The 25,283-nt window shown below is 43.9% G+C and overlaps 3 protein-coding genes across 10 annotated transcripts in view; 1 reads left to right on the top strand and 2 right to left on the bottom strand.

Annotated features, from left to right (window-relative positions):
• The window catches only part of LOC128755269 (nuclear factor 1 B-type-like), a 36,639-nt gene extending 28,816 nt beyond the window's left edge, over positions 1–7,823 (bottom strand). For 2 of the 7 annotated variants that reach the window (XM_053858476.1, XM_053858483.1), the window contains exons 1-2: positions 7,041–7,403; positions 3,951–4,482 (exon numbers count right to left, since the gene is read on the bottom strand). In XM_053858476.1, the coding sequence (XP_053714451.1) occupies positions 3,951–4,482; positions 7,041–7,172 (664 nt within the window). In that variant the 5' untranslated portion in view covers positions 7,173–7,403. The other 5 variants (XM_053858479.1, XM_053858480.1, XM_053858482.1 and 2 more) reach the window with 5 other exon arrangements.
• A 5,538-nt stretch (positions 7,824–13,361) lies between these two features.
• zdhhc21 (zinc finger DHHC-type palmitoyltransferase 21) lies at positions 13,362–19,735 on the bottom strand. 2 transcript variants are annotated; one of them, XM_053859639.1, is made up of 8 exons: positions 19,661–19,693; positions 18,698–18,729; positions 18,529–18,627; positions 18,000–18,111; positions 17,804–17,942; positions 17,614–17,730; positions 17,500–17,543; positions 13,362–16,336 (listed from the first exon to the last, which is right to left on the bottom strand). In XM_053859639.1, exons 4-8 carry the CDS (start codon positions 18,071–18,073, stop codon positions 16,204–16,206), a joined length of 507 nt encoding a protein of 168 aa, XP_053715614.1. In that variant the 5' UTR covers positions 18,074–18,111; positions 18,529–18,627; positions 18,698–18,729; positions 19,661–19,693; the 3' UTR covers positions 13,362–16,203. The 2 variants fall into 2 exon arrangements, with proteins under 2 accessions (XP_053715614.1, XP_053715612.1); XM_053859637.1 differs by having other exon boundaries at positions 13,363–16,336; positions 18,698–18,874; positions 19,661–19,735.
• Positions 19,736–20,871: 1,136 nt separating this feature from the next.
• On the top strand, positions 20,872–25,119 carry plaa (phospholipase A2-activating protein). The gene is made up of 13 exons (XM_053859896.1): positions 20,872–21,267; positions 21,804–21,997; positions 22,066–22,166; positions 22,303–22,423; positions 22,488–22,655; positions 22,742–22,877; positions 22,949–23,118; positions 23,185–23,556; positions 23,693–23,758; positions 23,825–23,896; positions 23,964–24,068; positions 24,232–24,399; positions 24,487–25,119. Exons 1-13 carry the CDS (start codon positions 21,119–21,121, stop codon positions 25,053–25,055), a joined length of 2,391 nt encoding a protein of 796 aa, XP_053715871.1. The 5' UTR covers positions 20,872–21,118; the 3' UTR covers positions 25,056–25,119.
• Positions 25,120–25,283: the final 164 nt, after the last annotated feature.

Genomic DNA, 25,283 nt, shown 5'->3' with positions numbered 1-25,283 from the left:
CACTAAAGACTTTGATGGGGCAAAGCAGAGTTGGGGGGGGCCGTACAGAGAAGTCAGTGTCTCCTCGGCAACCGCTCCGATTGTCTGTCCCCGTTCCCCTTCACACCCCACCTACACCCCTTCATTCTTCCCTTCACTGGCTGCTTCTTCCTGGCTGAAAGAGGGTCTCAGTCTGGTACTTGAGGTGCTTTTCTCCTGAAAAATGTAAGGTCAAAAAACATCTTCACATGAATTCCCTGCACCGGGCCTTTGTGTGCTCAGACAGGACAAGACTTTGTAAGCTTGTTAGTTTGATAGTAACGCAGAGAAGCAGCCGGTGGATGCGGGGAGGGAGGACAGTGAGGTACAGTCTACTGCCCGGTTTAGGGGGTGAATGTACCCATTTGTCTTCATTTGGGAGGATCAGCAGACAGGGTGGGGGTGGGGAATTTATCTGAGAGGAGTGGGAGGTGCTGGTCCTCCAGTCAAGTGGCCTCGGGGGGATTCAAAATGCATTTGGGGTCCTCCCCGAAAGCCTGGGAAAGTGTAGTGGAGCTGAGATCTTAACTAATGGCACAAACTGCCGTCTTTAACCAAGTGGAGCAGCGCAAGCAAAAAAAAGAAGCTCAAAATCCCCCGCCGGAGTTGACAAGAAAAGCCTTTTCAAGTCCTCAACTGTGACTCAAAGTTGCAAAGAAAAAGCGTTTTGACAGATTCAAACTGTGACACAAGCAAATTAAACACACAGCCGCCAAGCAAAGAGGCTGTAAATTTTGTGGAGCAGGGCTCCGCGCTTTCTGCGGCCTGAGCTCGGAGGTGCATGGTTTCCATGGAGGTTTATGTACACAAGGAACACAAAAGAGGCCAAGCGGGGAGTGCGGCCTGTTTAAGCCTGGAGGTATTTGCTGGAGTGAAACCCTGCTGCTAATAACCGCAGCTCCATACTGAGCCGGGGAAACCTGGGTTAGTGTTTGACAAAGAGCAGCAGCAAAGTCAGACCAAGATCACAAACAAGCGACCGGAGTAAGAACACTGAGGAGCATAAATCGCTCCCAGGTTAGGCGGGAGAGGCTCGGGAGACGTTTAGTGGGAAGCAGGAATCAATACAGCAGCCGGCGAGAGTTTAAGTAGATTAGATTGAGAGAAAGTGTTCGATAGGTTACGACTCTGAGAAGGATGCGGTCAGACTCCACCAGATGAATACTGATGAGCTCCGGTAAATGACTCAGGAAGACTCACTGACTTCCACAATTCCACTTGGTGAAGTGGAAAAAAAAAGATGTTGCTGTTTTTATCGAAAATATCAAAAGGCTGTCAGATCACTGCGGCCATTGTTTAACATGCTTGGCACGAGCCCAGCACCCTCCTCGGCCAAGAGCGGGGAGATGGCCGCCAACTTGGTCTTGAAGGGAAGCCAGAAAAGTGAAGAGTCAGCAGGGTGGGCTAAATCAGGGGGGTCTCTATGATATGCTTCGTCACAAACCTCCGCTGTGACTCAGCGGGGCAGGCCTCCGCTCAGACGGCCGGACCGAAGACCCAGCAACAGGTCCAAGAATCAGAAAGTGTGAGTGGGGGTCTGTCCGGTGACAAGTCCGTCTTCCACAATCCAGAAAACCTTCAGCCATTCCAGACAAACAGTCGCTAGAAGACCACCTTCGTGTCAGCAATCGCACTTTAACCCCGATTCAAAGGGTCAATAAGAGGGGCTTACCAACACTGACCTTTGCCACGACCTCTGCACAGACACTTGTCTTTTACGCACCACTCTGATCTGTTTGACTGGAGTGAGTACGAGCATGGCGGTGTGGGTTGAAGCATCTTTATGAGTGAGCACATTGCCATTCATGTGTGACATGTGAGTCTAAACGTGTGTGAAAACATGGAAGTCAGTGACGTAGCTGCTTCATGAGCGTGCTGTAGCATGCATCTGCATATATAAACGTTATTCTGCCCTTGAATAATATACTTCTCTGCGAGTGTGTGCGCGTCAAAACACGGGAGCCATTGTTCAGACAATTTGTTCCGCTCTAAATGAAAATGAGTAAAATGTGAATTAGAATAGAAAATAAATAATTTTAATCGAGATATCAGAGACAAGTGAGAACACAGTGCTTTTGAGTAGTTGACAGTTTCAAAACACATATTTAGTTTAGATATTGACAGCAAATGACTAATATATAAATGCTGTGGGTTACTTAAGAGTGTATATTGTTTTTTGTTGTGTGTAAACAAACAGCACACAGTAGACAAACACACCAAGAACATGTGTAAATCTTGCGAGTCTGCCTTCATGTGTTCTTTGTCTTTAAGTGTTTAGTTTGTTCCAGCGTGTGTCTGCGAGTGTCAATTACACTTCAAACAAGCTGCGACAACCCCTGAGCACAGGTCAGGACCTCAGGGTCAGAGGTCACGTAGTTAACACGAACTCCATTAGCGTGTCAGAGACTGCTCTGTATTCGTCACCTTTCATGGAGAAAGTGGAGACACTAGTGTTTTACGGGTTGTGTTACCAACAGGCAGGAACATGGACTTGAACTTGACCTCTGTGGCCCTCCACTGACAGACCTTCAGGGACTTTATGATCATTAACAGCCTCGTCTATTTTATTTGTAACAGATTTAACAGATCTGACCTGAAAACACAATTATCAATCCTGTCATTTGGTCATCAAATGTGATGTTTGTTTTTGCAACATTGAGACATCTGACACCAGTGTGAATAAATCACAATATTAATCCTGAAGACGAGCTTCAGTCCACATTCCAAAGTGAGAGGAAGAAACAGACAAAGAGGCTGGCGTGTTCTGACACGATAAGACGACCTGACAGACCTCCACCAAGTCTGTCCAACTGGTAATACAGAAATCACTGTGTGTGTGCGCGTGTGTGTACACCTTGAGTTTCATGTGTGTTTTCGTATATGTGAGTCTACTTTTATATCCAAGAGTCAGTTGGCATGGCAACACTCCACCCAATCTTTATACTATTGATAAAAAAAAAACAATTGACACCAAAAAAGCTACGTTTGTAGCACCATCTTGAGTGTGTGACTTTTGTTTGTTGCATCCGAACAAAAGCAGCAGCTTCATTTGTGCCCGCTGCAGATGCCAACCAGCAAATCAAAGAGTTGCGGGAGCAGACAAAGAGGGTTTGATGCCACCGTCCAAACTGCTAACCACCACCGCCACTGCGGGGACGGCCTCCTGGCACTCAAGCCAACAAAATGGCGTCACGCGGTACATAATATGGCTGCGCAGACCAAAGGTGGCAACGCGGCTGTCGTGTCGCGACGCGAAAAGGAACTATTGAATCGAGTAAAAGATGAGTTGAGCACGTGACCTTTATAGAACTTCAGTTTCGACCAAAAAATATCTCGCTTCAATTAAATCAGCAGCAATGAAGTGTCAACGCAGCAGGGCCAGCTGGAAGATCCTGCCAGACACAAAAGAGAGTTCGATGCCAAGTGGCTGCCACGGCAACCGTCCCGGAGCTCGAACCAGCGACAATATATCCATTATTGACAAGAAGGATGCAGAATTTAGGAGAGAAATGTCTTGTCAAAACACATCGGTTTCCTTGATCTCACCTAAACAGAAGTACATGTGATACTTCCAATTTTAATTTGAGCGAAATTCAGAATAAATGATATGTTAATGCTGAAAATCTGTGACATTAAACGGAAAACATTGATTCGAAGTTAAATAATTTAAATGTTTTAAAAAATATTATCAGTGATGCCTATGAAATTACAGTGGGATTGTGTGTGTATTTTGATCATAAATCTGAATTGATAACTTCTTAACTAATTGATAATTTCTTGTCTTATGATGTGTGTGTGTGTCACCCTCATAGAGATGTACCCATCTTCGCATATTGCATTAGAGCCTGTGATGCTTCAGTTTGCTCGTGTGGTGTGTATGCATGCACTACAGTGTTATTACAAGGGCATCCTCTGTCACCGAGGGGCCTTACCTTGGTCCTGGACGTAGTAGGCCAGAAACAGGTCCAGCTCCTTGACAGACACCGTGATGTGGTGGGGCTGCACGCAGAGCGCCGGGTTGCTGCAGTGCGGCGACTTGACCAGCCGCTCCCCGTCCGTGCTCTCCAATGGGATTCCCTTGAACAGAATGACCATGACCAGGTCCAGCCGCCACACCTTGTCGGCCTGTCGCAGACAGTCAATGCGGCGGATCTTTCCCTTCTGGTCCGGGTTGGAAAGCACGCAGCACGGGTGCTTCTTCCCCGTCACACTCAGCACAAAGTCCTCGCGGTACTCCTGCCGGATGTCTTTGCGTAACTTTGCCAGCAGTCGAGATGCCCACTTCTGCTTCACCTCCGGCTTCTCGCTCAACAGCTCGTCTTTGACGGCACGCTCCTCGTCCTTGGACATTCGCTTCTCGTGCTTCTTGAAGTATTTACGCTTCCTGGCCTGCAGGTTGAACCAGGTGTAGGCAATGGCGCGCACATGAGGAAGGAGAGCCTCGATGAAGGGATGGAACTCATCCTGGTGGAGAGAGCAGATCACAGCTCTTACTTGTAAAATACAAGTCAGACCTCAAAATTAAACGAATCAACTCAACACGTGCAAATGCAAGTATTCGATTCTAATTTCATCGTGCCCTGCACATTATTTATTTTTTTCAGAACATGCTTTTTAATATCATTTTTCAAGATCAACTTCAACTGTGGGTAAATACGTGACAGTGAAACTGGTACAGTCCCCCAAATGTCCTCAGCTATAGCTTCTTCAATCACTGGTTTAAATCACCTTTAAAACTGTCTCATTATTTGTCCTCCGGTCCATAAACGGAAAGACATGACTCATCCTGACAAACTGATCAGTGCTACTATAGAGTCTGTGTTAATAACCCAGCTGAGCTACTGACATAATTCAATAATTCTAATCTATGAGAGATGGAACAATATCATTTTTTTTCTTAACTACAAATGAATCCAAGATTCAAAGGGGAAAAAAACTAAAAAGGAAACCAGTATGTAGGTTAAAAAGATTGCGACACATTAAAGAAAATATACTGCAAAAAGTAGTCGTGGCCCTAGGTGACTGTGTTACGACTGAACATATCATTAAAATGAAACTTTCAGAGAGCTCCAACCTGATATGCATGTGATCGTCTTTCAATTCCATCTCAAATGAGGTTTTCCATCATGCAGCAGATTAGTATTTTGTCTTTTTTATATATTCATAGCAATAGATGTGCAGGTAAAAGCTGTTAAATTGTATTCTTAATTCGTCTTTAGATAGAATACACAACAAGGCGACATCACCACTCTTAAATAAAGTATACGTTTAAAAAAAGATCAAACAAAAAGACTAAAAAACAATATTAAAATTTGCCACCACGTATTATTTCAATACAAACAATACAATTAAATGAATGACACACTTCGCACAAGGGCATGTTTTAAAAAGAGCAATCATAGCTGTTACCTAATATCTGGTCCTTTCTGCATTTATGTTCCTACACTTGGGTTAAGAGGCCTCCTCCACCATGGCAAAATTCAATCCCTCCCAGCTCACTATGAAAATGAGCAACAATGCTTCACATTTCATCCGTGATAAATCAACAAACACATCCTCGGCCATTACGATTTCAAAGCCCCAATCACTGGCTTCGATCCTGAGCAGCAGCTGTCAATCCACCTGCTCAACAGCACTGACCTGAGCTCCGCCAGCTCAGCAGCTGAACGGTTTGGTGTTTTCAAATATTCTCAACTAAATAACAGTCTTAGATTACCTTTAAAATGAGAGCGTTTTTAACATAACATGGTTTGTTTATTGAATAAAAACACCAACAACATCACTAGTCTCATCTTCTATCTGAACCCAGTCAAATACAATGAAGAAAAAATTACTCTGTTGTGTAGGAGACACTGAAAAAGAGCGATAACCACTTCAAAACACAGTTGCTCATTTTGACATTCTGCTATCTACAAATTTAGATTTTGAATTCTTGCCAGAGAGTAGAAATGTTGTGAGAAGAAATTGTAGCTAGAAAAAAAAAAGATTTGAACCAGAACACCCTGCAAGGAGCGTAAAAATATCCTCCTTGCTTTGCCAAAAGATACGACTACTTCAAAGTATAGCATTTACCAGCATGTTGTCAAAATGTTGCATTACAAGAAAATGAATGGTAATAAAACGTCCTCTGTCCAGAGCTCGCCTCTCCAAAGCTTGGAAAGTAGACAACACATAACCTTGCCCAATGTTTTCACTTCAAATATTTACATCTTAACAAGTCGCAAAATAATGATTAGTTCTAGAATCTGGTGCACATTTTATTTAAATGCTCTTAAAATCATTTTTTTCTATTCTTTCGCCACATTAAGTGGTTGCCTATTTTGAAGTGTTTTCCCACCGCAAATGGATTTTACTGCAGAAATTTTTAAGTCAGTTTAAGGATTATTTGTGGCATCCGTTGGACCAGATCGTTAAACCCAATGCGGCAGAATTAAAGCAGTGACACTTGTAATCTCAGCCTCCTACACAGCAGCCTGAGCGAAAATGTCCGGATGACCACGGTTGTGAAAGCACGGCCTGAAATTACAGTTGACGTCTCAATGAATGAAACAGAAAAAAAGATTTGAATATGTAACTGATCAGCAGTAGATTTTACAGCATCTTCAAAATAAAATTAATATTTACTGATCACAAAAGCAGCACATTTATCCTCCAAATCAGCACAGAAATGAGTTTAAGAGCACTATTAATAAACCAACACGTTTCAATGAATCATCAGACTTTACTTTTTAAATGCCTTAAAGCCTTGGGGAAAAAAGCGCAAATCAATAAACTCGATTTGAGATGTTTTTTGTTTTTTTTTACTAAATACATAGAAGTTTTCAATCCTTTGAAAAAATGACAAATTGTCAACATTCCTACTGATGATGTTTCTTGCCAGATTTCTGTTTATTAAAAACCAGAAATCCTCTTTTGACGCAGCACATTGGCCGATCTAGAGATCAGAGGTGGCGGGTCCAGAACTTCTCACTAAGTCCAACACCACAGAGAACATTTTGGATGAGAAAAGAAGTGAGAAATACCTGAGTTAGACAGATGGGAGAGTACATGACGAGGCGGCGGCGCGGAGGACACTCGGGTTCTGGTTCTGGTGGATCTATCGCGTCATTCCGGACTCTTGTGGAGCAGAAACCCGCGTGAGAACACAAAACCATCCAGAAACAGTGAGAGGTTCGAGTCCGCGGAGCTGAGGAGCCGCTACCCGGGATTACGCCGAGGTGTGTGCGTGCGTGTGCGTGCGTGCGTGCGCGTCCGTGTGTTCGGCGCTGCACATAATTCACCCTGCTCCGCCAATTTCATCAACTTTTTTGCTCAACACGCACCGTCAACCTAAAGTCCAAATTGACATATTCAAATGGCTTTTCTGTGTCCGAGTGTGCGCGCGCGAGTGTGTCACCTACCATGGCACTGAACTGCATCAGTAAACTGGGTCCTGGTTCTGCTTCGTCACGAACTTCGTCACATTCTCACGTCAAACTTTTTTCCCCGCGACAGATCCGAAGACACCGGAAGTCAAATTTTGGCAGGTTATTTCACGCGAGCTCGGCACCGCTCGTGAGTTCGGGTTTCGGGCGGGTTCTGGACCGGGGAACCGGACTTGAACCAGGTCCAGAAGAGGCTGAGTTTAGTTTGCGGCTCCGCGGGTCTCCGCCTTCACTTTCACTGACTCGCACACTCCGATGCCCCCGGCACAGCACTCACCGCTCTTCGCACACTACTATCATTGTATCCGGTTTTGCCTTCAAAATAAAACCAAGCCCTCTTAAAAATGACTGTCCGCCGACCGAAGACATTACTAGTCACAGCAATAGCGGCGCTTCATGTCATTTAATCGTCATCAATGAATCACCTGCTTCTGTATGAAAGGACGGTCTGCCATATGAATTTGTAATTTTAACTTTATTACTGAGCTATTACAATTTGAATTCCCATTTAAGATTTGCTATACTTGTATAATGACATTACTACCAGTTGTGGTATGTCTTTTTCATTATACTAAGCAAATTCGTTTCATATATTTGTTCAATGAAGTAACGTTTGTTTCGCGCTGATATTTCACTCTTATTTTGTAGAAATGAAGCGCATTTTCCGGCCTATGCTGTCATAGACAGGTGTAACTTGACCGTGGTTGCGACAGTGTCGGCATCCCGGCTCCTGATTGGTCGCCAGCAGCGGCAGCAGCGGCCCGGGACTCTGAACCCGGACCATTGAGTTCACACGAACCCACGTGACTACTACACACTCCACCACCATGAATGTTCGGCCGCTTTATTGACTCACGTCATGTCAATGTTTGACATGTTTTCAAATAAAACTGTGTACAGTACATATTCCTCGACACCGAACTTGTCTGTGCGCGTCGTCGCGTGCGCGTGTGCGTAATTCATGAAACACACCTTATTAACCTAATTTATTTTAATGTCGGTTCTTGTCGTTTTGGCAATAATTTTAATTTGGCACAAGTCTATCATTATCACTCGTAGTGTTATATAATAATGATTCATGAGCAACATTCATGTTTTCTTCCAGCCAACTTGAGCGTTGTCCTCCTTCAGACATCAATGTCCATTAATTCATTGTGAATTGAACATAATGTGTGAAATGTAAAGGTGGTTTTGTTTGGAATATGTTTTTAGATTCAAGTTGTGTTGAGACATTTATTGGCGTTGTGGTGCGCATAAGACTTTTTTTTTTTTTTTAATAAATTCCGATTGGAATTTCATTCGAATTTGTATTTAGCTGCGTATCAGTTTTACTTCATTGACAATTTGTATTGCGTGGCTCCAAAACGTTCCGTCGCTCTATGCTGTTTTTTACTAACAAAAGCGGCCGTAATATTAATGTGGATCTTCTGCCCTCTAGTGGGAATAACTTGTAATTATTCAATAATTATTATTCGCATTGGTGGGCGGCGTATTTGTCCGGATATGCCGAGCATATACGGAGAAAAACGAGAAGAGACGGAAAATACCGAAGCCCGAGGTCGTTAGTTTGCCCCAGTGAATGACACCGCCATAGTGAACTGACTGGTAAGTGTTACGACGCTATTATTATTGAATTACAGTTCAATATTATTGCTCATAAACCACTGCAATTCCTGTGAGTTGCCATGTGGTTCCAGGCACATTTGGCTTAGCTAAATCCCTCGCTGTGAAAAATAAGTTTTAAAAAAAAACAAAATCCATCCCTTTATTTCACTTTTTAAAAATGATTACAAAAAGAGACTTTTCCTCTTTTTTTCCTATTTAAAGATGTTCATGTGGATTATGGTTTTGACGAGTGATTCATCAGAAACATAGAAAAGCAGCAATTTTTGACTGGCAGGAGGCGGACATGGCTCCATCCGCAGGGGACCTGCTGTTGTAAACATTGTCATTACACCACTTTTGTTGACAGGAATGAAGCAGTTTTGTTCCGACAGGTTCTATGTTCCCACTTTTACGACTTGTTACGACCCTGACATTTGCAAAATCAGCTGAAGACACACCACTGGTTCACCTTGTCTGACCAGACAAAGTGGCACGAGTGTGGATCTGGAACAAGAACTTGACCTGATTCATCAGGACATCTTTATAGAGGTCAAACAAAATCTTGGTGAGAATACTGGTCCTGTACTGAACCAGGTAGTTTGGAGGCTGGTGTTAGAGATTTACTCAGTGTATTATTATTTTTCATTTCATTTCATTTTTCATTGCAGTTACATATGTAACAGCAAAGAATAATTAATCCCAAAAGTAGGGAATTGTGTATTTTATTTTGATAGTACTATCACTGACATGTCAATGAAAGGTCAGACACATATGTACAGCATCATGGTGCAGACTCCTCTTACTTCTCCAAACATATAGACCAAAGCAGCTCTTTGAGAAACTTAAAAAATGGAATCATGAACTGTTATTGTGAACTATTCATGTAATGACAAAATAAAGAATGAAGTCGCCGCTTACTAATAATAAATAAACTCTGGGGAGCCATCAATGTAATGCACTGTAGAACATCGCTACTATCTAGCACAGCAACCATAATTCAATTATGCACAGCGATGTCCAACTGTCTTCAGCTGGAGCAACAGTTGGTGCACATTGCAAAGACGTGGCTCCTGCCGTCCTCCTCTTTCCATACAACCCGCGTCTTCATACATGCTCTCATTTGTCGCCACCCTGAGAGTGTTTCTCAGTCCAACATCTTCAGAAGTCAATGCTCATTTGTTTGCTAGTTTTCGTTTCTTTCCCCCAGTGAAGTGGGGGTGTGGTTACATTTACGTTTCATGTTTTTAGGTTCCATGGTAAAATTCAAATGGCTGCGATGTACACTGACCCTGAAGGCTCATGGTCATGAGGAGATAAAAGCGCTGTGTAGGAGACGGCTCAGACAATTCTGGTTTTGTTTATGACACATACCAACGTGCAGGGTCAAAGGTCAGTCGGCGTCAAACAAACCTGCCCCAACAGAATAATCTGAGCTCATTACTCATGCCATTACACATTCAGAATGCTGATGATGAGAAAGGCGCTGGCGGAACAACCGGGCCGTTTGTGGCTAGTCAGACTCCTCCAGTTACAAAAATGTGATTTCAAAAGATCTTTGGTTGTGACAGAGGAATTTTAAACTGTTGACTTTAGAAAGATAAACATCTAACGCACTTTTCTGCTTCGCTTGTTGAGGACTCTCATCAGGAAACTCTCAAACATACATTCATAACTTTCAGTGCAGAGCGAACAAAGAGCAAGTAAAAAGAGTAGCTGAACACAGTCGAACAGAAACAAGAAAGAAATAGTCTGAAATTCCATTGAGGTTTTTGTTGACTTATGATTGTTTGTGCTGGTTTAGTTCTTGATGAGCAGAGGAAATTGCCAATAAAAGCAGGAATTAGAGGCAGATGCAAGAGAGCAATGACACAGCAGCGCTGACTCACCATCCACCAGGTTTTTGCTGACTTGTCATAACAGAGCTGCCACTTCACGGACCTGTCAGCCACACTGCCCACCATCATCTTCATCAGGAGGAAGAGTCCTCACGTCTGCTGCGCCGGAGACAGACTGAGACCCGCCGGACCATGACCCGTAGACCTCACTGACCCACGCATACACACACACACACACACGCTGCCCCCAGCCCCACCCACTACACCCGCACTAATGACGACAATCTGACGCGCATTTGATACAAAAACTGGAGTTAATCTGCTAATCAAAACGATTTCATGGAGTTTAATAGAGTGTGAAGAAGCAAGGGCATGTGACCAGCAGCCACCAATGACGATGTACACAAGCACACTCGCGTCGTGTGGAGTTTGAAACGTACACACACAGACACACACACAAAACAATACACACAGTATCACATTGTTTGCACTGTCAACCACTAAATCCATCACCTGTCTCAGCCATCATTCAGTCCACCTCTTGCTCTTACTCTTCACTCATCTGTGTTGACGTCGGTTTGACTCCACTTAACCTTATTAATTGCATGTGCCTCCTTTTTTTCATAGATACATATCTTGTGTGCTACTATTTATTTTCCTTTCAGCTTCTTCCTTCATGGGTGGCCACAGCGAATCATCTTCCTCCATCTCACCCTGTCCTCTGCTTCCTCTTCTCTCAAACCTACAAACTTCATGTCCTTCTTCACCACGACCATGAATCTCCTCTTTGGCCTTCCTCTCCACCTTCTGCCTGGCAGTTCCAACCTCAACATCTTCCTACCAATGTACTGGCTATCTCTCCTGTACATGTCCAAACCATCTCAATCTAGCCTCTCTGACTTTGTCTCCTAAACACCTGACATGTGCTGTCCCTCTGATCTACTGCTTCCTGATCCTATCCGTCCTGCTCACTCCCAGAGAGAACCTCAAGCATCTTCATCTCTGCTACCTCCAGCTCTGCCTTCTGTCTTTTCCTCAGTGCCACTGTTTCTTTGCCGACACCCTTTTGTCACACATCACACCTCACACATTTTTCCAATTATTCCATCTTGCCTGCACCCACTTCTTCACCTCTTTCTCACACTCTCCATTGCCCTGGACAGTTGAGCCTCAGTACTAAAAATCCCCCACCTTCTTTATCTCTGCATCCTTTAACTTCACCTGTCCACTTGGCTTTCTCTCATTCACACTTATGTATTCTGTCATGCTGCGGCTAACCTTCATTCCTCTCCTACATATATATATATATATATATATATATATATATATATATATATATATATATATATATATATATATATATATATATATATATACACACACATATATATTTCTTTTTACTTTCATTTTTTTTTCTTTACTTCTTTCATGACCTTGACATGAGGATGTCCGAAGGATGCCTGGGTGGGAGGCCGTATTAAACCCCTCAGCACTGAAAGTGTTGTGCATGGCTCACCTGCCCACTACTAGATAAAAACTGTTTGACAAGATCCTTTGGACCCTATTAAAATTGCAAGAAGTGGCTAAGCTAACTCTTAAATGGAACTTTGTGGAGGTAAAAGCCAGTCGATCTGGAGATAACTTTTTTAAAGTGTATGAACTCCCACTTTATGGATGTATATTAATTGAACTTCACCACTCTGAAGTGTTGTTTAAACATTTCACATAGTAAACCATTTTCCCTCGACATTTCCTCTGTTCACATTTCCTCATAGGGATCCCATCTGTCATTTCTGTGTTGACGCAGGCATCAGTGTTGCACCTGTCTTCAAATCTTTCACAGATTAAATGGTCAAGACGACATCATTCACCTCTCTAGAGCAAAATGTCTCAAGTCAGTTACGTCATCACTCTCTCACCTGATCTGACGTGTGTGTGTGTGTGTGTGTGTGAGAGAGTTGTGTGAGAGAGTGAATGCTGAACCCTCACACTTCCCATCCTCGCAATATTGATTATTTAGGAGGAAAAATCGATAGATATTTCTCGTCTTGATTGGATTAAATTTCTACTTTTAATTGGATTTCTACGTTCTTCACCGAGAGCTGCCCTGAAAATCAATACACCAATCAATACATCCACATTCACACACAGACACACGTGCACTTCAGTACACGCGGACGCACACGGAAGGGTAATAACACTGCTATTGTATTGTTGAACAACACATTGTAGAACTAAGTGTCAGGTGCATTGATTATCATATTTATAAATATGCAAGAAATGGAATACAAGCCCATGTCGGTTAACAGAAAAAAAAACTTTGCAGGAAAGAACTGAGAGCGTTATCCATTGAAGTCCATAAACATTGCCGCCTACACTATAAATGTGATCACACCTGAGACAAGAACAGCAGGTCACCTGTTCTGACCCGCTGCCGAGGTTGTTTGTTCCATCTGGACCTCAGTTTGAAGCACAATAATTATAGCAGATTATAATTTCTGCCCTAATCCTTGTCTGGTGCAACACGCCAAGCCACCACTGACCCGGCCCCAGGTAGGGGGACGTGGTGGGCCCTATTGTTGTATGGCAGGAAGTGACAGCCGGTCTTTGGTTGGATCCTCGCAGCTGAACGAGCAGATTAGCGACACAAAGCAAGCAGCCAATTATTAATTACTGAGGGAGACACGCTCTCAGAGGACCGTGGGTCAAATATTATGACAATGATGGCTTAATGTTAAACAATGTTTGCTGTCATACATTTCATTTTTAGAGCTGGAAAATGTTTTTAGAAGTTTGTGAAATATATTGAACCAAACTTAAGATGATCAACGTTTGAATAAGGCAATGCAATCTCATGAAATTAAAATCCATACATTCATTAGGCGGACCAGGGGTCTCTGACCGATCCACAAAATGGTCACAGTAGGTGCAGGCTTCTGTTCCAAACAGTCAAGAGAACGTCTTTTCACCACTCAGAAGACTGGAATAAACCAATTGCTAGTCGGGCTACTCTGTGGCTTTTTACTGCATCAGTTTGAGACACCTGATGTAGATGGAGATTCAGATTTTTAGAAGGATGAATGAGAATCTGATGGACGCTGAGGTTTGTATAAAGTAGTGAAAACTATCTGGTGGAAATGTCCAAAAGAGTAATGAAGTAATGAAAAGGTTACACAGAAAGTGCTTTATGATATTTATGATCTTATGAGATAATGAAGTTGAGGAGACAGTAAAGCACCAGAAACATACAGAGACAGGCGAAGACATGGACAAGATGGAGCCAAGCTTGTGATGATAGTAGGATCTTCAAGTGCAAGTTGAACAGTTGAACAAGTTAAACAGATCCAGGGACCAACAAAGGCTTTCATCTCTTGGACTAATAATTGTATTATTACTGTTCTATTAAGAGACTTCAGCTGGCTGGACAAATTGAGGGGAATGAGGTGCAGGTTATACTGTAAAAGGAAGGATAGATAGAATGTTGGAGAAGGGAGGGTGGGTGGGTTGCTAGTTGACCATAAGGATAGCAGGAAAGATCAATGTTTAAAGAGTGAACAGTTTGCTGTGTTTGGATTGATGGGAAACTGGATTTAAGAAAACATGTATAGGGAGTTGGTCTCTTGATACATGGAAGGATTGTAAGATTTACAGGGGAATGGATAGATGGACAATTCATGACAGAAGTGTAGACCCATCATTCCATCTGTAAGGATGGATATATTGATGAACTGCTGGTGAAGACAGATGGTTAGAACTCCAAATGGATTTATAGTTGGATTGATTCAAGAATGGTGGATACATATTTTTTGTAAATGAATATAAAGGCAGATGGCAGGATTGTGTTTTTTGGAGGGATGACAAAGAAACTGAACTTATTGAAGGGTGGACTTTTTGTGAAAAAGGAAGGTGTATTATCACATTTCCACACTGGTTTGTGGAGATTGAATTATTGAGTTGACTCAAGGATGAACAGACAAATGGCTTAACTGAGAGGTGGATGGAAGTACATGGAAGTATTGGGAGATATGGGCTGATTCCCCTGCTCATTCTCAGAGCTCAGTAGGAGGCGCTCTTGGTTCAATAGTGATGAAAGGTTTCGTTGAACTGGTTGTACAAATCCAAAGATTTTAAAGCAGAGAGTGCCACCCACTGGAATCTGGAAATAAGGACACTTTCGTGTTTCCTCATGGGTTTGTCACAAGCGACATGCAGTTCACTGCAAGATACAATCAGAGTTCTCTCTCAAAGGCGACACCTGGACTGAGTAAATTTTGGTTTATTTGAACAGTGTTCAGAGGCGCAATGAAGACTAACGGAGTGATGAAGAGTAGACTGATCACTATAATACAGGGCTCAACAAGTGAAACCCTCAGTTCACACCACCAAATATAGAGAAGCATAAATCTTAGATAAATTGATGAACAAACATTATTGCTTTACCGTAAAAAAAAAATTTTTTAACATAGTATAATATCCACGAGCCACACCCCAGGACACAAGAAAAACTCAAATGTCACTCTAAAAACAAATAAAAAATGTACATTAATTGATGAAAAACATTTACTTAAAAGTGCCAGAACAAACATCAGTGCACGTTTTGGATAAATGAACAGAGTGAATATGCCACTCTGTCTCTGATCTTTGGCTTATAGACACACACACACACACAATTGTATTTATACCTTTGTGGGGCCATTGTGAGGTTTCTCATTGCCATAATGCTTCCCCCAGCTTCTCCCAACAAAAACCTAACCATCCTAAACAAGACCACACGCACTCACACAAACAGCAAAAACAAAAGCGATTTTCTCAATCGTCTCTCGTCTTGTCCCTGATCAATACAATACAATAGAGGATTTAAATTGGACGTCCACGCCTTCCTTTACCTGTAATTCACACAGAATCAGCAGTTGTGACAGCATAGACAATGTGCAGAAAACGCAAGTGATTAAAAGACACCGGAGCAACCTTGTAAACAAATAGTAACAACAGTGATAACATCCTACAGGAACTTAACTTCAGAGGTATGAGTGAGTAAACATGTTTTGTGAATGTACCTGACAAACAGGTCTTAACGTCTGAAACAGCAATGTTTTGAGATAAAATTCTAACAACGTCATTTTGTTCGAAGGCTTCCAGCGAGAGCTTCTGCCTTTTCAAACCAATGCAAGAGACGGAGGAACAGAGACAAGGCACTGCTTAGTTCAGCTGCATCAGTGCTGCTCCAACAGTCCACTCGAGCGATCCACCCCGCCTCACTCACAAGTCGCAGCTTAGTAAAGGTTCGTGTGTGCAGATCGACCTGACAGTAGCTTGTCGTTTCATACGAGGCCGCGAAAGTGACGTCCACTCCTGAGAGACTTGCGGCTGCGAACCGGAAGGAACCACAAGACCTTCCAGCGGGTTCCACAAACCTCCTCCAGTGCCCACTGCCACGACCGCTTCGAGCCAGATCTGCCAGTCATCCAGACAAAGAAAAGCAATCACTCTCAGAACAACTCATGCACAGTGAAATCACATATACAGTGAAATAAATGTATCCGGTGTTTCATGACATCACATCACGTGATTAAGAACCAAACACAAAAAGCTAATGTAAGATATACATTCCCAAAACACAGCCATTCACACCAATTACATTAATATGAAGACCAATATAAGCACTGACTGGCTGCTCAGTGCTTGTCTCTGGCAAGTGGAGGAATCGTTTGCAACAGCAGTGAGAGACTTAAAGTCACTCAGAAAAATCTACCTCAAGGACAAGAAGCATAAGAATTAGAGCAAACCACTCCAGGGGAACCAGCATCACTCTTTAAGCCTTGACAGCACTGTATTAAACTGCTATGTTTACTTTTTCTATGGCTTTTCTATTTGTAGCTCATGCAAAAGAGAGCGCACTTTGGGCCTCATTCCAAGATCCAACATGATTTTTTAACTGTTTACAAAGTTGTACTGCACAGATAAAATGTTTTGGATGATTTGTGAAGTCAGATTTGGTTGGTTGCAATGAGCATTGTCAGGATGAGTAAGAGTGTCTGTGGTTTCAGACAAACACAAATGTTTACATAACGTAAGTTGAAGTACTGTCCCAATTTTAGACTGATATTGTAAACCTTTTAGCCAGAGTTTTTTTCAATGAAATAATCTACTTTGGTATGACTATTTCACTTGGCTGTAGATTGAAAATGGTTAGCAATACTGTCAACAAGATTTTCTTTCTGTGTGACCCAAAGTTCGGGATCATCTAATTTGTACATCATGATGTCACCTAGTGGCGGCCACAGCAAATTTCAGAATTTTAAAAGGGCTGTGGTGATTCCCTTCCACATCTCTCAAGCAGCAATGATAAAGGCTGGGCATCATCACTGCACAACAGCGCTGCGAACACCAGTGTATTTTCTCCCGCAGCTTCTACCACGGGTGGATGTAACAGTTAGTAACGGAATCCAAGTGTACAGTGTTGTATATCCACAAATCAATATCAGACATTCCTAATGTTGAAGACAAAACCCTAAAAGAGTTGTCAGTATTAAGTAATAATTACTGTAACTCGACAACATTACTGTGACTTGTCAGCGCTTAAATTTCTCCATCAGCATGTTAGTCGATGCACTCACACTTCAGTGGAGAAGGTAGACATCCTCTCAATGGTGGTCATGTCCTGGAGGAAGAGGACCACTGAGCTCAAAGAAGCCTCTACATGACTAATAGAAAAATCCACTGTCACTCACCGCGAGGATGCCCGTCATTTGACTATAGAACAAACCGCTCATGCCACCAAACATGACCAAACCCATGAGAGCTGAAACCCGCACCAGAGCCAGCTCATGTTTGGTAGTAAACTCGTCCTGTGGAATAAAAAAACACATTTGTTGATTTTAACTACACTCTCCTGCGTCATGATCTCGACGTCACTCTAACCGGGTTCAGTTCTGTCAGCGGGCTGAAGTAGTAGTACTGACAGAAGTCGAGCAGCAGCGTGAACAGGCTGAGGACTTGAGTGTAGAAGCAGAGCTGCAGGAACAGCCAGTGGTTGTCTTCCCCCACACAGTTATTTATCCTGCAAACAAATGGACATCAAGCATTGATTTCATACTGGTGTGTGCGTGTATCTTACCAGGGACAGTGGTGGTCCATCCTGCGTACACAGTGTCCACACCTGCTGCAGTGATGGGACCTCTTCGGCCTCATTAAGTTGCATTTGTTGCACAGCTCCCATAGATGGCGCTCTGAGAGACAGCAACCAACAAATACATCACAAAAATAAGTTTTGGTGTTTTTAGGGTTTGGAATTCACTGTCATGGTAATTTCAAATTCATTTTCTCGCATTTACTTATTTATTTATTCTGTACATGTCTTGAGACAGTCAGAATCAGAATAATTATTTTCATGAACATTTTAAATACTGAACTTTTGAATTACGGGAGGTTCATGACCAGTGCTTTTTTTTAAAGAAAACATGCCAGTTCACGTTGTTTATTCATCAATATACATGATCATTGTTTGACGTTTACGTATATTTTGCGGCTCAAGTCTTTGTATCATTGTCCTATATGAAACAAATAATAAAATACAATATGTAAAATCTGTGATTCAAAGCAAACAACAGTTTTCAGATGACATCAGGAGGACTTTCTGGACTTACCTGAGTGGGGTATGTGAGGGTCAGCAGGTAGACGACCAGGATCTGCAGTGGAAGCTCTGAACAAGGCCAGGACGCAGAATGCTGATGCAGCATAATAACCTGCATGTTAAACAGAGAGCTTAGTGTTGGAACTATTCTGACTCGTAATCTAAAACATGGTGACACTCACAGATGATGACAGCCAGGGGGATGTGTCCTTCTCTGTAGTGAGGTAGAAGAATCAGCATGGGCACGAAGACACTGTTGTAGAGCCAGATCGCAAACACCACACTGATGCAGAACCAGCCCATGGGGTCAACCACAAAGTGGAGGTGCGGTCTCATGGCGGCTGGGTCGACGGGGCCAGCTACATGCCCAATCCATACACATATTTAAAATCACATGTTTATATGGGTATCAATAACATACTTATAAAGTCAGAAACACATGCCCACAAAACAACCATACGGACACAAACACACACACAGGAACACACAGGATAAACATGCCCAACAAACAAGCATAAAAGAAAAATATGGAAATCAATCTTGACTTTATAATAACTGTATTCAAATGTTAGTATGAGCTATGAATAAATGTACAACCAACAACTAAAATTGTGACACACTCTAAATCCACACGTGAATAGTAAACACACAACCATAGTAATTCCTGTCACACACGCTAGTAGTAAATGGAAAGCAGAAACACGAGGAAACACAGATCTAGATCGTCCGAGGCACAACTGCAAATGACCTTTCGCACAAACATACACTCCCCAACAATCAAGTTAACGCACCCACCACTGCTCATTTATTTTGCACATTCACTTCCTGGTTTAATTGTCTACAAATGTCATCGGCATGCCAGTGTAAGTCAGTATCCAGGACGAGTATGCGCACTGAATTTAACTGGATTATTATTTTTTATCTGTGTTTATTACTTGTTATGTGCTACTTCACGTGATAATACTGTTTTTATGAGCGTATCTAACTGTAAAGGTATGGACGTGTCCTCCGGTGCGACAGTGGATGCGCTTGCTTAGACGGTGCCTGTTAGCTCAGTATGCTAACCGCGTCAACCAACAACAGCAGACACAACGTGATCTGTTGTTGTTGACAGGTGTCATCCTAACTCGCACACAAAGCCTCACCTGCGATCTCGGTCCAGTCCGGTGCGGTTGAGCCCACTCCCTCCTCCGATGTGTCGGAGCCGGACGGGACCGGAAACCAACGCACGCCCAGATGCTGCCTTCCGATCTGTAGGTTTCAAAATAAAGCAGACTTCAAAGTCAGACGCCGTGATACGAATGCTTATATAATTTTGGATATAGAATCAGAATCCAATATTGTCATATGCATGAGCACTCCCCCAACAGTACTATTACGTCTATTAATGCAACTATTACAGTATAATCAGATCAGATCAGAAAAACTTAATTAATCCCAAGGGTAATTGTGTTTGTAACATGCTCTGTACTCAACATATCACAATAAATTAAAAAGAAATTATATTATAAAGTGCAAAAAAAAAAAATAGTGATACAAAAGATCTTAGAAAAACAATGCGCAACAAATGCAGTTCAAGAACAGAAAATGTGCCAAAAAAAAACTTCATTGTATTTTTTTCAGGGACGAATTGTATGGACTCCTGTGGCGCTCGGTCTTTGAGTTGGGCAGTTGCAGTCTATTGGTCCATGTGCTTCCTTATTGGACCAGAAGTGGATGGAGGGGGTGGGTGATGTTGTCCAGGATGCTCCTCCGTTTCAGGAGCATCCTTCTCTCCATAACCATCTCCAAGGAGTCCAGATTCACCCCCACCACATCACTAGCTTTGAGGATGAGTCTGTTGAGTCTGTTAGTGTCCTCCACCGTTAATCTGCTGCCCCAGCAAACCATAGCCAACAGAATTGCACTGGACACCACCGACTCATAAAACATCCTCAGCATTGTCCCGCAGATGTTGAAGGACCTGAGCCTCCTCAAGAAGTAGAGACGCCTAAGTGTTCCGAGCCCAGTCCAGTTTATTGTCTATGGGTAACTGTCATAGATTGGGTAAACGTATCTATTGACAGTTATTATCTCCAGCACAAAGACGACTTCAAATTATGTCCCACCTCACTATCTTCTCTGCCTACTGCTATTACTACAACCAACAATAATCATCTTATTTCTCAAACTCTAACACATTGGAACACTGGTCAAAATTTTGTTTAAAAAAATCTCTGAAACTGTGTTCCGTCCATTCTGAATGGACGGGTGGAAGTTGCAATGTCGTTCGTTGTTGTGGCAAACATGCCTTTGATATAACACAATAAAAGACAGTGAATAAAGTCACGACTCTGTCTTTTATTGAGTATTTTAGTTGAAGCTTTTGGTCCCTTTCATTTTCTCACCTTGCACTTCTCCAGACACCGGTCGAGGAAACGATCTTCTCTAAAGACATTTTCATATCCGAACGCCACTGGAGTATAGTGCCTGAACCCTGAGGAACCAGGGCTGGCTGAGCAGCAGCCCACGTGACTAAAGCACACTTCCGCTAGTCGTAGCCGGTGTTTGTTGACAGCTTAGCATCTTAGCACCAGACGGGACCCGGCGTTCTCCTGGCGAACATGGCTTCATCCAACACTTACAAACTGCGCTGCTCGATCGCGGGCCACGAGATGGACGTCCGGGGCCTTGCCGCCGCGGTGTTCCCGGACGGAGCGCTGGTTTCTGTTTCGAGAGACCGAACCGGGAGGATATGGGTGCCCAACTCCAGGTAGGTAGCGTTAGCCTGCTGCTAACCAGAGTCATTCTTGTACTTCTTTTTTTTAAAGGCAGTCAAACTCACTCGCGACAGCGACCCTATGGTTTCATTAACCTTTTACGAACTCATTATTAATACTTTCACATAGGTCCCACTAATATGACAAGCATGTGAAAGAACTGTTTTTAAAATTAGCTTTGTCATTCATGCTGAATGCGGATTTTCAATATCTTACCAGGAAGAAATGACTGTTTCTTAGTTGAGCTCATGCACTGGGAATGTCATCATTATAACCGCTGTAACAGGAATATGTTAAAGAAAAAGATCAATTCTAGAAGTTATCGACAGGACAGTTGTGCAGGTTGTTTGGCCAACTATGGTCTCTTCAGAATCAGAATCAGAATCAGCGTGAAGTAAGTTGGATTTTCCAGGAACTAAACATGTCACGAAGGTTGACAATGGACTTTTTAATTCTAGATATTAACAAGTGATTAGGCTATTTTGGGTAAATACTATTTTATATGTATCAAAAAACTCTCTCTCGTCAGTTCTGACCAGAGTTTCACAGAGATGCACTGCATGTCAGGACACTCCAACTTCGTATCCTGTGTTTGCGTCATTGCCCCAAATGAAACGTACGCACGAGGACTCATTGCCACCGGCGGCAACGACAACAACATCTGTGTTTTCACCATGGACCGGCCCCAGCCGCTGTACACGCTCAAAGGACACAAGAACACCGGTGAGTGCTGATGCTGCTGAGGTGCAAATGTCCCGCCAAACCCGACACCGACTCTTGTCTATCTTCAGTTTGCACGTTGGCGGCTGGAAAGTTTGGTACGCTTCTGAGTGGCTCCTGGGACACTACAGCCAAAGTCTGGCTCAATGAGAAGTGCATGATGACGCTGCAGGTATCAACAAGTTTTTGATATTTTGGCTCTATATTTACCTGAAAAAACTCTGCTCGACTTGTCTCTCTTAATGGTTCTTTTTCTCGTTTTCACTGCCTCTAGTTTTGTGATTTATTGTTAAAATTTCTCTGGCCAGGGTCACTCAGCTGCTGTGTGGGCGGTGGCCATCTTACCTGAACAAGGCCTCATGTTGTCTGGCTCGGCTGATAAAACCATCAGGCTGTGGAAGGCAGGCCGATGTGAGAGAACGTTCACAGGTGCGAAAACAAGTAAGACCTGTCTCGCTGTGGTTACTGTCCTTAATGTTGTGGTCTTCTCCAGGTCACGAAGACTGTGTTCGAGCTCTGGCTGTGATCAGCAGCTCCGAGTTCTTCTCCTGTAGTAACGACACCAGTATCAGACGGTGGACAGTCACAGGAGAGTGTGTGCAGGTGTACCATAGTCACACCAACTACATCTATAGCATGGATGTTTTCCCCAACTGCAAAGGTCAGTTTTGAATCCTTTTCTCATTCCATTCGTTCAGACAAAATTCTCGAGCTTCCGTGACACACGGCTTGTTTGTCTCTCTGCAGACTTTGTGAGCACCGGTGAAGACCGAACTCTCAGAATCTGGAAAGGCGGCGAGTGCAGCCAGACCATCCGTCTCCCAGCTCAGTCTGTCTGGTGCTGCTGTATTCTCCCTAATGGAGACATTGCTGTGGGAGCCAGGTAGCCGTCTCGCTCTTTCTGCGTTAGTCCTGACTGTCTGCCCTCTTGTCAGTCATCTTGTTCTTCCTAAGTGACGGCATCATCAGGATTTTCACCGAAGCAGAGGATCGCATGGCCCCGCCGGAGGAGCTCAAGGCCTTTGAGGATGAGCTTTCCAAGTCTACCATTGATCCCAAGACTGGCGACCTCGGCGACATCAAGATGGAAGACCTTCCTGGACGTGAGCACTTGGATGAGCCGGGTACGGTGTCCCGATGAAGACCTCAGTGCGTGGGCTGGTGTGGCTCACACTGTTTTCTCACAACAGGCAACCGAGATGGACAGACGCGGCTGATCAAGGACGGGCAGAAGGTGGAGGCCTACCAGTGGAGCGTCAGCGACGGCAGGTGGCAGAAGATCGGTGACGTGGTCGGCGGCTCCAACCAGCAGACGTCCAAGAGTGTGGTGTATGAAGGGAAGGAGTACGACTACGTGTTTACGATCGACGTGAACGAGGGCGGCCCATCCATGAAGCTGCCTTACAACGTATCCGAGGACCCCTGGCTTACAGCGCACAACTTCCTGCAGAAGAATGATCTGAGCCCCATGTTCCTGGACCAGGTGGCCAACTTTATCATTGAGAACACTAAAGGACATGTGGTGGGACCGGCCCAGCCCACAGGGGCAGACCCATTCACTGGTGAGACCAGACCTTCTCTCTGTGTGTTAATGCAGCCTCGATTAAAAAACAGATGTGAAGATATAGTGCCATCAGGCGGCAGGATGTCTGTGTGCATCTGCCTGGTGCTAAATAAGACTCTATATTTTTGTTGCAGGTGGCGCTAGGTACATCCCTGGTGCAAATGACAGCCGTTCTGGCTTTGGTGCGGATCCGTTTACAGGTTTGGTCTTCTTCATTGCTCCTGGAATGTTTTTTTCAATCCGATGTCAACACTGTGTGTATTCAGGTGCTGGCCGCTACATCCCCGGGTCCGGTGAGAGCCCTCGAGTCCCTGTGGGAGTGGCCGACCCCTTCACAGGTGAGAACCTCCGCATTCCGGTCCACACTACTCCACTGTCTGTGATTAATAGTTGCCTCTCTCCCAGGCAGAGGTGCGTACTCCTCTGCAGCCCTGCGGCAGTCAACCAACATCTACTTCCCAAAAACTGATGGAGTTGCCTTTGAGCAAGCAAATACCACACAAATCTTTGGTAAGACTTCACGACAACAAGAGTAGAAAGCTTTCAAATTCATGCGGTTCCATGACTCTTGGATAATAGTGTTTCACAGCAGTTTAGTGTTTTATTCAGATCTCTATCATTCAAGTGGCTTCGAGATATTAATATTGACCCATGATCCAAATGTGCTCCTCAGCCAAGCTAAAGGAACTGAACTCTGAAGCACCCAAAGACCAACGGCTGACCTCAGAAGTTCTAGAGGACTTGGAGCAGCTGCTGTTGTGTGTTTCTGGGTCGGAGTCTGAAGCAGGTCCCAGTGTGAGGCAGATCAGTGAGCTCTGGACAGCCACTCACTGGCCAGAAGGTGAGACAAGTTCGCTTTTGCTTTGGTTCCCATTGATGGATGGATGGATGGATGATTGAGTGACGGTCCCCTGACGTGTCCTCTCAGACATCGTGTTCCCAGTCCTGGACATCCTTAGACTGGCGGTGCGCCACCCACGGGTCAACCAGACTCTCTGTGGAGATGCAGAGGGCGTCCCGCTGTGCAACCATCTGCTGAGCCTGATGAAGCCCGAGGGCCGAGCAGCCAATCAGATGTTGGCCTTGCGGACACTGTGTAACTGCTTCCTGGGGCAGAGTGGCCGGGCCCTGCTGCTGGCACAGCGGGAGACGGTGCTGTCGCACGCTGCTGACCTGGTTACCGTGTGCAACAAGAACATCCACATTGCCTTGGCGACGCTGGTGCTGAATTACGCCGGCTGCCTCCACGGCCAGTCAGACCTAGAGGCCAAAGCTCAATGTCTGTCAGTGGCCAGCAGGGCGCTGGAGACGGTGCAGGACCGGGAGGCCATCTTCAGACTGTTGGTGGCACTGGGAACTACGGTGGTGTCGGACGAGACGGCCCAGGATCTTGCCCGCTCCCTGGGAGTCCAGTCTCAAATCTCCAAGTACTCATCTGTGTCAGATCCAGCCAAGGTTGGCGAGTGTTGTCGGCTGGTTCTAAAGGAACTACAGTGATAAGCTTGTTTTGAATCTTTGGCATTATGATAAAATAAAATCTGAATAAACAGTTTTTATTTAATTGTTCTGGGACGTGGAGTTATTCACTTGGGCTGATAAAGCAGCAGGTTCCATGAGAAACAGTGTAAATAGATGAAGTTTGAATAAGTATGAGTAGTCAATGTTACTGTCATAATTGTTACAGGGCCTGAAGAGAAGTAATGGGCTGAATGGGTTTCATGAAAC

The sequence above is a fragment of the Synchiropus splendidus genome, chromosome 3 (assembly GCF_027744825.2).
Source record: "Synchiropus splendidus isolate RoL2022-P1 chromosome 3, RoL_Sspl_1.0, whole genome shotgun sequence".
NCBI lineage: Eukaryota > Metazoa > Chordata > Actinopteri > Syngnathiformes > Callionymidae > Synchiropus > Synchiropus splendidus.
The sequence above is the reverse complement of the archived record's forward strand: the minus strand, read 5'-3'. Positions and strand labels throughout refer to the sequence as shown.

Bases quoted from the DNA above. Each gene is read 5' to 3' on its own strand.
- zdhhc21 (XM_053859637.1), bottom strand. From the start codon at position 18,851: ATGAGACCGCACCTCCACTTTGTGGTTGACCCCATGGGCTGGTTCTGC. The intron at 17,943-17,999 runs GTAAGATACACG...ATTTGTTTGCAG, and splicing joins ATGGACCACCACTGTCCCTG to GATAAATAACTGTGTGGGGG. The intron at 17,544-17,613 runs GTGAGTGACAGT...CTCTTCCTCCAG, and splicing joins AAATGACGGGCATCCTCGCG to GACATGACCACCATTGAGAG.
- plaa (XM_053859896.1), top strand. From the start codon at position 21,119: ATGGCTTCATCCAACACTTACAAACTGCGCTGCTCGATCGCGGGCCAC. The intron at 21,998-22,065 runs GTGAGTGCTGAT...GTCTATCTTCAG, and splicing joins CAAAGGACACAAGAACACCG to TTTGCACGTTGGCGGCTGGA. The intron at 22,424-22,487 runs GTGCGAAAACAA...GGTCTTCTCCAG, and splicing joins ATGTGAGAGAACGTTCACAG to GTCACGAAGACTGTGTTCGA.